Genomic DNA, 12,078 nt, shown 5'->3' on the forward strand with positions numbered 1-12,078 from the left:
CCATGTTGCTTATTTTAGTGACATGACTTTGTACAGTCTAGAAAGCATTATTTTCTCCTATTTTGCTTTACTTTGCTCCAGACAAGCTCACATCTAGCTCCTTAAAGGAATAATCTTGGTGTGACAGACAATGAGGAAACCTGTCTCAGAGTAGAAAAATCCTATTAAAAGTGGAGGAGTACCCAGTATGGGGGACACTATTAGTTCTTGAGCTTGAAAAATGATATAAAATTGAAGTTAGAGGAAAATGACTCTCATGCGTATGAACTGATGTGGAATACAGGGAAGAGAAAAGAGGAGATCATTTATGAGGCTAAAGCAATCATTTGGGAGTACCACAGTAAAAATCCAAAGGTAGTGGAAATGAAAATGAAAAGAAAGGGAGAAATCAAAGCGATCTCTCAACAGAGAGAAGGGAAGAGGAGCAGACATGAATTTTTCACCTAACACTAGCCAAAAGTCATTGACAAAAAAAAGAGTCAGAAGTGAGAGAGAATGTAGTTTCTAGGGAAATTTAAGCCAAAATTAGTCCCATAATATTAAAGGGAATAAAAATAGTTTAGAGGCTTTCTTTGCCTTCAGTTACTTTTAGAAAAGCAAAAAGGTTACCCATTTACCTGGAAATACTGATCTTCAATTCTTCCATGTGGATGGACATCTGCCTAAGTTGATCCTTTAGAACACTGCAGTTCTCCTCTTTGAGTCTAATTTCTTCTTCTTTGGTTTGAATAGCATCACTGAATTTCCTCTCCCATTTCTTGGCTTCATCTATCACCCTGTCTCGATCATCCTGGAGGGAAGACATGCTCTTCGTGAAAGCTGCAAGCTGGGCCACAGTACTGTCCAAGTTTTCCTGAAGTTGTTTAACTTCCTTGTCTTTCTTGTTCAAAGTAATCTGAATCTCTCCAAATGTCTCTTCCAAGTGGACTTTTTCTCTACGCAAAGCATCCAGTTTCTCTTGCATGTTCTTCTTCTCTTTCAGGTGTTTCTCTTCTACTTGCTCCAGTCTTCGCTCCAGATCTTCATCCTTTTGTTTCATTTGGCTTTTAACTGATTCTTTGTTTGACTGAAGTTCCTTTTTCAACTTGAGATTGTCTGCTAGGACCCTTGCTGCTTCACTCTGAGTGTCATCTAGCAGTACTCTGAAGCTAGCCAATTCTGCTTCTGCCTTCTTGCGGTGTTCGGTGGCTTGAGCCAGATTTTCTTTGGTTATTTCCAAATCTTTTTGAGACTCAGTCTGAACAAATTCTAGGGCCTTAACAGTTCTCTCCAGAGCACTAATTTTCTCTTGATACCTGATGCAGTCCTTCTGCAGCTGCTTTACTTCTTGCTGCTTTTCTTTTAAGAGCTCCTGGAGTTCCTTTGCATGGCTTTTATTGCCAGGTCCCTTCTGAGCACCTTGCATTTTCTCCAAATATTCCTTTCGTATTTCTGACTCCACCTTAGTTTTCTCCTTAACTAACTGCTGCTTTTCTTCTTCCAATTCACTCACACACTTTTTAAGGTTCTGCATTTCAGATTCTAGGAGCTCATTTTTTATTTGGGCATCTGTAACATCCTGATAGTAATTTCCAATGCTTCCATTAAGTTCTGCTAATTGATTCATAAGCCTCTCTTCCAAATCATCTTTCTCTTCTTCCGCTGTCTCCTTTAGCTTGGTAACTCTGGCAAGTTCTTCTTGTATTTGCTGATTTGATAGGTTTATTTTGGTTATTTCTTCCTGAAGCATTTTTAGTTCACCATCCTTTGCTGATATTTGACTCAGTAAAGCACTTCTCTCATTTTCTAAAGTCTGGCTGAATTCCCTTTCTTTCTGCTTCTCTTCCTCTAACTCAGCAATTCTTTCTTTGAGCTGATCAATCTGCTGAAGGTAGTTATTAATTTCATCATGTGAGCTGACATTCTCACCTTCATCAGGCTTCTTGGCACTGTTCTCTGACAGAATGGATTCCATATCTTCGGGCCTTGTGCTCATGTCCCGAGAATCTTGCTCATTAGACTCACCTGGGACAGAATGCGTTGCCCCTTCAATGATATCCCTTTGGTTATCATGTTTCTCAGAAGCCTCTAGGCTAGCTTCTTTGGACACATTACTTTCTACCTGATGCTTTAAATCTTGAACCTCTTCACTTAGAGAGTCCTTCTCAGTCATTAAAGCCTCAAACTCTTTAGAAAGGGTTTTATATTCTGTTTTGACCCTTTCTAGTTCCTCTTTCAAGCTGGAATTGGAAGAAAGAAGTGCTTCCATACCATCATTAGATGTACCTCCTCCAGAGTGTACCTCTGCTCTAAGCCGGTCATTCTCTTCTTCCAGTTCTAGGATTTTCTGCTGTTTAGATTTGGCAAACTTTCTCATCTTTTCTTTCATTTCCTCCATTTCCTGTTCAGCTTCCTGCAATTGCTTTTCTGCCTCTTTCTTGTTTGCTTCTGTGCTTCTTAACTTGCCATACAATTCTTGTTTCTCCTGTCTCACAGTTTCCACGACATGCTGAATCCTTTCTGCCTCATTACTGACATTCTCATAGGACTGCAGAAGTATTTCATACTCTTTTTGTAACTCTTTGTGTTTCTCTTGCCACTCAGTGCTTTCTGCAATCTTAGAACATTTCAAAGATTCAATTTCCTTCACTAAATTTTCCTTGTCTTTAGTAAGATCCTCCAGAGCTAATTTCAGACTTTCACAAGAGCCACTGAGACTTTGATTTTCCATTAAAGATCTGTCCATTTCTGTAATGAGCTTGTCTCTTTCTTCCTGAAGAAGAGCTAACCTTCCTAAGAATATATCTTTTTCTTTATTTTGAGTAGAAACTTGGCTTTCCACATCTGCCAGAGACTTAGTGAGATGTTCAATGGTATCTCTGGCCAAAGACAACTCCTCTTGGAGACCTTTGTTTTCTTTTAGTGCTTCTTTTCGGGAAATAAGGGCAGCTTGCAGTTTCCTCTGTATTTGTTGCTTTGCTTTACTTTCTTCTCCAGTCTCTTCTGGTTTTTGCTTCATTTCACAAAGTTCCACCTGTAACTGCTTTATCTTCTCATCATGTTCTTTGGCTTGCATTTCCAGCTGTGTATGCAGAGCCTTGATTAAATCCTCTTGTTCCATTATCTCTGTTTGTACTCTCATAAGGGCCTCTTCTTTCTCATTAAGCTGTCCAGAAAGGTATCTAACTTCGTCTTCCTTTTTGCCTATGAGTTTTTGCAGTTCATCTAGTTCAGGCTGCAGTTCTCTTAGATGTTCTAATCTGGCAATTTCTAGCTGACTGCTTTCCAGTTTCTGCCTCAGGCTTTCTGCATGGGCTTCAGCTTCATGGGATGCTGTCCTCAGACTTTGGATTTCCAAACCTTGTTTATTTATCTGCTCTTGTAACTGAAATATCTCTTCTGATTTTTTAGTAAGCTCACTTGTTGCAGAACTAACCTTCAATTCCAACTCCTCTTTCTCGGCCTCTATCTCTTTCAGCTGGGTCTTAATCTGGGCAAAAGTAGTATTGCCCTGCAGAGCATCTGCATCTTTAGGATGAGAAAGCAAGTCAGACTCTGAAACAAGTTGAGCAGGTTGCTGCTCTGTGGTTTTGAATAAAGGCTCTTTTGAACTTGGAGTGGGAGAGCCTAGATCCTGCTGGTCAATGCCCAGGAGTTTTCTGTCTATAGACTCCTTTACCTGAATCTGGAGTTGTCTTAGCTGGTCTCTGATGTTCTCATTTTCCTTGCTCTGCTCATCAAACTGTTCTTGTAAGCGATTATAATCATTCTTCTGGTGCTTTAGCTCCTCCCTAAGATGTCTTTCTTTCTCCTGTGCCTTCTGTAGAATCGCCTTTCGAGAGGTTAACACTTCCTGTAACTTCTTTTGAACTTGCTCCTTTTCTTTTTCTAGGTCCAATATCTTTTCTTCCAGTTCTGGTTTCCAGTGTTCTCCACTACCTGCTCTAGGTGGACTGATCGCCACTGTTTCTTTTACAGACATTGCTGAGTCTCCATCACCTACATCCTTGTTACCTGTGGTTAATTTTTGGATAACTCCTTGGTTTTCAGTGATTTCTGCTTGCAGCAAATCTATTTGGTTTGTCTTCTCTTGCAAGTTCTGATTTATCTCTTTGATCACAGCCTGTAACTGTTCTTCAGCTGCTACCTTTTCTTCTAAATCCTTCCTTATATGCTCTAATTCCACCTCTTTCTCAGATATTGTCTGTTTTAAAGAAATTTCTATTTCTTGACACTTAGCAGTCATACATTTTTCTGAGTCTTCTTTGCTTTCTTTATCTTCCTCCATTTCCCTCTTCTCACACTCATTGAGCGGGATCTCTTTCGTAGACTCATCTTTCACTTTGGCCAATTCCTCTTCTAATCTACTAACTTTCTGTAGAAGCTCCTTTCTGTTAATAAGAGCTGCCTGGAGCTTTCTCTTTCTCTGTTCACTTTCTTTCTTCACAAGGTCTAATTCATGCTTAAGCTCTTCTTTACTTAGGAGCCCTGCTGGGTTCAGCTCATCATAATTCTGTTTAAGGCCAGAAACAACTTCTTTATCTTCTTCCACCTGCTCTTTTTTTGCCTCTTCAGCTCTGGATAATAAGTTCAGCTGTTCTTTAAGAGTCTTAATTTCAATCCCAAGAGAAAACTTCTCTTCATTAAGCTGGACCATTTTCTCAGTCATACTAAAGCTGATTTCTGTCACTTGCTGATCCTTCTCCAGGATGGTTTGTTGGAGGGTTTCCACATCTCTTTTTTTCTCTAATAAGAGTTGATCCATTTTTGCTATTTCAAGTTCCTTCTGTGAAAGAGTCCGGGAAAGTTCTTCCATCTTATTTGAGATATCCCTCACACGTTCTGCCTCTTCAAGCACTTCATTTTCCTTCTTCTGCAGCTGGCTTTGCAGGCTTTTTATCAGTGTACTCTGCTCAGAAAACTGAAGCTGTATATCATCCAGTTCATTCTGTAAAACTTCAATTTTCACATCTTTAGATTTGGCTTCTATGCTAAGACTGTGGATCTGTTCAGTAAGCAAGTTGTGATGAGTCGTTTGACTTTCATAGTCAAGTCTTCTTTGCCTTTCTTCTTCTGCAAGTTTCACTTCCAGTTCTTGTACCTGAGCCCTCAGTTCTGTTACCACACTAAGTTCCTTCACTTGAGAAAGAAGCTGGTCTCTTTCTTCAGACAAAGCAGTGAATGCGCTGTTGGTGTTTTCAGCATTTTTCCTAAACTCTTCAATCAACTGGGTTAGGCTGCTGATTTCCTTAGCTTTCTCATCTAAACTTTCCTCATAGATATCTTCTGCTTTACGAAAGCTTATTTCAAGCTCTGAAATTTGCATTTTTAGCCTTTCCAATTCATCCTGGTGACACTGACAAATTCCTGGTACAGCAGAAGGGGGTTTATCAATATCATCCTGCTTGACTGATTTTAATTCCATCCCTGTGTCATTTAAAGATATTTCCTCAGATGTTCTATTCTGAAGTTTAGTACTCATCCGCTCTTCCCTTTCAACTGTTGGAAGACTGCTCTCTTCATGTGACATCGAGGGAAAATGTTGCCCTGTATCTTCAGGCATTATTTTCATGCCAACTGTAGGTATTCCTTCACTCTCTGTCTGCTTCATTTCTTTCTGGTCAGGGACCTCAGGGTTCCCCTCAGCCTTTTTTCCCTGGAGCTGCAACTTAAGAAATGCAATCTCTTCTTGAGCTTCTTTCATTTCCAACAATAAAACTGACAGTTCTTTATGTTTCTGAAAAAATGTGTTGTCTAGGACATCTTGTCCACTCTCCTCGGCAGAAGAGCTGCTCCTATTGAGCCTTGTAATATCAACCACGCTGATCTATTTAAAAAAAAAAAAAAAGAAAGAAAAGAAAGGAAAAGCCTCAATCAGGTGTCTTATAAGAAAGAGCCTACTAAAAACTCATATTTCATGCATTTTTCAAAACCTGCAACTTACTAGTCCAAACGTCCTATCATAAAACTGCTAAATACTTTTAAAATCAGTTTTTATTTTCCAAATTGGACCTCTGAGGGTACCCTGTCAATCGTATAGGTCAAGCCACATTCATAAGACCTATGGCAACCCAGAACTCCTTTTCTGGATATCCCTTACTTGGTAAACTGTTTTCTTTGGATTAAAATTCCTAAGTGTTCTCTTAAGAACCACTTAAAAATAAAAAGGGAGGTGGGATGCATTAAATTTTGTTTCATACCATACCAAAAAAGAAAGTTATAATTCTTTTCCTAAACTATCCATTGAAATGGGAACTATTAGATAAGATAGCCATTACCAGGTAAGTAGATTATCAAACAAGTAGGTTAAGATAAATTACCATGATCACATAATCAAAAAGGAGTTCTGCTGAGGCTTGGGTATGAAATTACAGACTTGCTTGACAAAATACTATTATTACAAAGATAACTCTGTTAGACTGCTCAACCCATATATATTATTTCTATAATTGTCTTCCTGGGAAACAAAATCAATGGGTCTCCTGATAAATTTCATTAGAATTTTACTAAATGAGTCTGGGGACAGTGTACATAAGAAAATCTCTACCTTTGCCAACAGCACCATTTTTTTTTCCCCAGAAAAAATTCCAATTTGATAGGAGAAAAAAAAAAGAAAGAAAAACCCATAGGACTGTCAAATAATGTAGTGGTCAAGAGTACAAGCTCTGCAGCCCAACTGCCTAAATTCACACCTTCGCTCTGCCATTTACCAGCAAAAGCTGGCACACAGCAAGCATTCAGTATTTGCTATTATGTTGAACATCCTCAGCCACTGAACAAGAAAAAAAATTCATCATTTTAAAATTATTGATTTTAAGAAAGATTATTTTTCATGAGCATTATTTTTAATCACTTAAAATGCTTTGCTCTCTGTATTATTCATACTCAAATTTCTGGAGACTAAAACTGAACACAGTATTTAAGCACATAGAAAAAGTTCCTTTATAATTTCTTCATGTCACATTCCTATTTTATCCATCCCTATATACATTAAAGACCTGATATAGCAAGGTATCACTTCTGCCAGAAGACTTCAATATAATTCCCTTTTTGTTCTCTCTCTCACCTTAAGTATAATTTCCTCTTTTTGTCATGCCACTTCACTCACTCTCCTCCTTCCCTTGGTCACATCCTCTGTTGCTCCCTACGATATCTACAGAATTCAATCAACTTTTTGGCTCAAGTGAAAAATCAATGTTATTCACAATGAGAGAACAGAGAACCAGAGAACTTTGCTTTTTCCAGCCACTCTCATTACTTTTTCTGATAATACTAGTCTTCCCCTTTCAGTTGAGCTTACACATTCTAGGAACCTTTTCTACTCACCTTCTCTTATCCCAAAGGATTATCTTAGGTACCATTCCTTTTGCAATTTCTGTGTGTGTGTTTTTCCCCTTTTCCATTGTTCTCTGTTTATTTGTTCTCCCTTCTGGTATTGTTTTTCTTTTTCTTTAGAGATTACCATCTTTCTTATCTGTTCCTCTTTTTTGATCTAAGTTGTCTTGTTTTCACTAGACACTACTCCTAAGCATCTTAAAACATTAAGCACCTGCTTGCCCAAGATTCATTTTTACTCTGCCAGTATCCATATAATGCTACAACTTTCAAAAATTTAGTTTCCTTTTGCCAATTTTGTGAACAGAGCATCAGTAGTCCCATCAAAAGATACTGAATATAAGTGTAGTGGTTAATTTTATTGTCAAGTTGGCTAGGGCATAGTACCCAGATACTTGGTCAAACATTATTCCAGATGCTTCTGTAAAGGTATTTTTTTAGGTGAGATTAACATTTAAATCAGTACACTTTGAGTGGATTACCCTCCATAAAATAAGTGGGCCTCATCCAATCAGCTGAAGGCATTAACCAAGGGAAAAAAAAAAAAAAAGACTGACCACCTCCAAATAGAGGGAATTCTGCCAGCAGGCTGCCTTCAGACTGTAACTCTTCCCTGGGTCTCCAGCCTGCTGGCCTACCTAACCTGCAGATTTTGGCTTTGCCAGCTTATACAATTGCATGAACCAATTCCCTTAAAATAAATCTCTCTCTACATATATACACACTCCCTATTTTGTTTCTCTGAAGAACTCTAATATAATAAGCAGATACTTTTTTTTTTTTTTTTAGCAGATACTAAAGTTACATTATTCCTCAAGGCCATTTATGACTCTATCATGGACTTCTTGATTGGAAGAATAAAGCCAGTTTAGCACAATACAGCTAACAATAATCTTAAATCAACAAAATATTAAAGAACCACACATTTCTTATAGTAATCTTCAGGTTATAAAAAGCACCAATCTTCAAAAATTCCCTTTTTAATATAATCTGAAATGAACCTAGACCAATTTAGTGGAGGGGAACTAGAGATTTTACCTAATCTCACTGAGAAACTTTTCTGAGATGGGAAAAGAATTTGAGATAAATAGTAACCCAGTATGAGAAATGGATTATCAAATCCCAAATAAATGGCTACTGTACTTGCAATTTGGTTCAGGACAAATTTAAAAACTCCAAATATTCAGAAATGAATGAGACTAAATGGGAAATAATAACCATTATGACTTTCTTAAATAGATCTCACTTTCTAGGTAATGTAATGCTCAGTCAACATTAGAAAACTGCAGAAATGTTTAGGTTTGAAGCTAACTCCTCTTGATCTAGTTCACATTCTGGTTATTTTTAAGAACATTATCACTTACCTCACTGACTTCTCTATCTGCCTCTCCACTTCTATTCTGAGCCTCCAAGAGAGTAATCTGAGAAGATAGTTTTTCTGAAAGTCACAAAATAAATATACTTAGATGATCTATGTAGAGTGTTTGAGAAAACAGAGGTATGACTGTGAGGCTACTGGAGATGCATGAAATAATCAAGAGGAAAGAAATAAAATAGTTTTGGGAAGATAAAAGATTTATATTATTAAAAAGAAGTGGCACGAGAAGATGAGCTAAAAGACAGAATGGTGCAAGAAAAAAAGACAGAAGTGGTAGGTGATAATAATTAATTTGAGTGAAGTATATATAAATAGTGGAGGGCTTTAAAGAAGAAGGACGCCAGAGCATGTAACAAGTAGCAGCTATTTCTGTGGCATTATTTGGGACTCCTTGGGCAATAAATTTGCCTTGGTTTATCCATAACCCTACTGTGTTCATAATATACATCTTATATTAGGAGTGCCTAGGTGGCTCCATTGGTTAAGCAGCCAACTCTCGATTTCAGCTCAGGTCATGATCTCAGGGTCCTGCGATTGAGCCCTGCATTGGGCTCTGTGCTCAGCAGGGAGTCTCCTTGAGGATTCTCTCTCCCTCTTCTTCTGCCCCTCCCCCTGCTCACGCATGCTCTCTACCTCTCCAAAGTAAATAAATCTTAAAAATATATTTATACATTTTACGTTAATATAGCACTTGTCTTCAATGTTCTTTCACATATGTTCATAAAGACAGCAAGTTTTTGCACTAGAACAGAGCTATGCAATCTCCTCAATGACCATCTAAGGAAACAAAGAATGACATGACCTATGGCTAGTTCAGAGAGAGCTGGGATCATAATCCAGTCTTCCAAGTTCTACCCCATGTTCTATTTTAATGCACATATATATAAAAAGGGTAGCAGTACCTTCAAAGATAAAAATACTGATTATTAATATGCCCCCAAGAAGTTTATACTCTTTCTGAGAAGCTAAGACAGATATAGCAAAGGGGAAAAAAGCATATTTTGTACACTATATCTAGATGTCTTAATGTGACCTACATGGGCTCTCATGAGTTGACCCCACTTACTCTACAACCTCCTCTTCAGCACTAACCCTTTTTTGTTCACTCTACTCCCCAAAATACTGGTCTTACTTCTGTCTGCAAACATATCAAGTTTATTCAGACCTCATGGTTATTTGCCCTGCTTTTTTTCTCTGCTTAGAATGCTCTTTGCTCAGCCTGTTTGCATGGCCATCCCCTTTTCATCATTCAGGTTTCAAGTTAACAGAGAGACCTACCCTGACCACTCTAATACTGCTTTCCTCTTCCCCCCAGGCACACCTGCACTTTCTTTTTATTTTTATCATAATACTTATCACTCTCTGAAATGTTCTTATTTATATACCTGTTTATGGCCTATCTTCCCCTCTAATATGCTCAGGGCAGTATCTGCAGGAACTACACTACTGCCTGGCACATAGAATAGGTACCACAGAAATCTGCTAAATGAATGAATGACAATTCATGAAACAAATAAATTCAAGACAGTATATAATGTGTTCAGATACCTCACAAGATTATTTGAGGAAGAGGTACCATGGGTAGAAATGGAAGTACAAAAGGTGAGTTGAATACAATATGACACATGAAGCAAAAGTAACCTGAGACCAAACACAAAAATTAATACAGAAAATCTTAAGGCCAGTGATCCCTGCAGGATAAAGCAAAGAGAACAGAACTCATGTAACACCTCTAAACTATAATAAGCTACATGACAGTGATAGGTATTGTTTGCAAAACTGCAAAATAAGCATCATGGATAAGGTCTCAAAGAAGTGCTTCAAGTGGGTTGAATAATGAGCTGAATTTGTGGTGTTCTTTAGGTATCAGCAATGGTGGGCACGGTCTAATAAAGATATATAATCTCCAGTATTTAGAGCTAAGGAGAACTGAAAAATGCTTAAGGTGGAAACTCCCAACTGTCTTTGGAGTTTAAGAAATGGTACAAATTCATTCTCACTCTTAGAAGATAAAGCACAGTAGTCCAGTTTATCAAGGATAAAATAGATCATTAATGCACTATTAACTACATGTTACTAAAACCATCAAGGTTCTTGTGAAGTAAGTGATAAATGGCAGGAAGTATTTATTTTTACTAACTATTCATACAGTCTACCAGAATAAAATGCTAACTTTAGTTCAATCCAACAAAACTTTATTTAGCAGCCACTATTTGCCAGGGACTGTACTAGTTCTTGGCAAAAAGTAAAGCAAAGATGAAAAAGAAAAATTGTTCCTACACTTGAAAGGCTTATACTTTATCTCTGAAGATCTTATAGAATAAAATATAAACATAAACAGATGATTTTAACACAATGTTAAAGGAATGTAAGAACGTTATAGAGGCACAAAAATTTAACCCAACTGACAGGGATCAGGGTCAACTTCCTAAAAAAGATAATACCCTAGTTGAGGCCTGAAAGATGAGTAAGAATTAGCCTGGCTAAAGGGATAGGGTTGTAAGCAGTATATAGCATGAGCAAAACCCAAAAATGTTTTCTACTTTTGGACTTTTATTTATACTGATCTGTGTTACCTCATCCCCCAAATTTATTACCAGGAATGTCCTTTCTTTCTTCATTTTGCCTATTTAAAAATTCATCATCTTATTAAGGTCCTATTCAAGCCATGCCCCTGAAAAGATTCCTTGACCACTCCAAAATAAATATAATACAGACATCCTGCAGCATTTATAGCCCATAACGCAAAATGTTATACTTACATAAACACTGGTATAGTGCTTTAATTGTTTATTGTGTATTAATCCTATCTTTAATAACTACCAGCTGTGCTAAGATCTTTATTGTCATAGAATCAGAAAATCTACATGTTATATATGTAAGTGATAAAAGTAGAGGCACATGTAGGTTAAAAAGAGAGAATTATGGTTTTCATTTATACATACCATTCTCAGCTTTCAGCTCTTCCAGTTCTATAGAACTAAGGAGCAAAGCTCTCTTTTCATTCTCTAGTTCTACCACTTGCTTCTGCAAAAAGGCAATATTCTCCTCAGTGACTGCCTAAATTGTAGAAAGACAACAAATTAATGATTCTCAGTGAAAACTTTCACACTAATGCCCAGGGAGGCTCTGGCATTTTTGTCTTCTACAAGTTCTCTAGCATGAAAATACTTTAAAAATGGCATCTACTTATCTGCATCTTTAAAGTAATGCTTTTTATCAGAAGATAAAAAATCTTTCACACACACTTCTAGTTCTTTGGCTTTCAAATTTAAAAATGGACCCTGGATTACAAAGACAAAAATCTCAAGTCTATTGCATAAGAAAAAAGATTTTCAGGTCCATAAGTAATATTACAAAGTTTGATTAATGCCACTTGATACTAA

At 37.3% G+C, this 12,078-nt stretch overlaps 1 protein-coding gene across 6 annotated transcripts in view; it reads right to left on the reverse strand.

Moving 5' to 3' along the window:
- GOLGB1 (golgin B1) overlaps positions 1-12,078 on the reverse strand; it is a 98,476-nt gene that overhangs the window by 32,256 nt on the left and 54,142 nt on the right. For 5 of the 6 annotated variants that reach the window (XM_028110524.2, XM_028110526.2, XM_028110527.2 and 2 more), the window contains 3 exons: positions 11,638-11,752; positions 8,679-8,752; positions 618-5,806 (listed from right to left, as the gene is read on the reverse strand). In XM_028110524.2, the coding sequence (XP_027966325.1) occupies positions 618-5,806; positions 8,679-8,752; positions 11,638-11,752 (5,378 nt within the window). Of the gene's footprint in view, positions 1-617; positions 5,807-8,678; positions 8,753-11,637; positions 11,753-12,078 lie in introns of those variants that run through there. The other variant, XM_028110529.2, reaches the window with a different exon arrangement.

Source organism: Eumetopias jubatus, unplaced genomic scaffold (genome assembly GCF_037043125.1).
Source record: "Eumetopias jubatus isolate StellerSeaLion01/CBP00866 unplaced genomic scaffold, mEumJub1_p1.0 scaffold_1, whole genome shotgun sequence".
NCBI classification, from domain to species: Eukaryota; Metazoa; Chordata; class Mammalia; order Carnivora; family Otariidae; genus Eumetopias; species Eumetopias jubatus.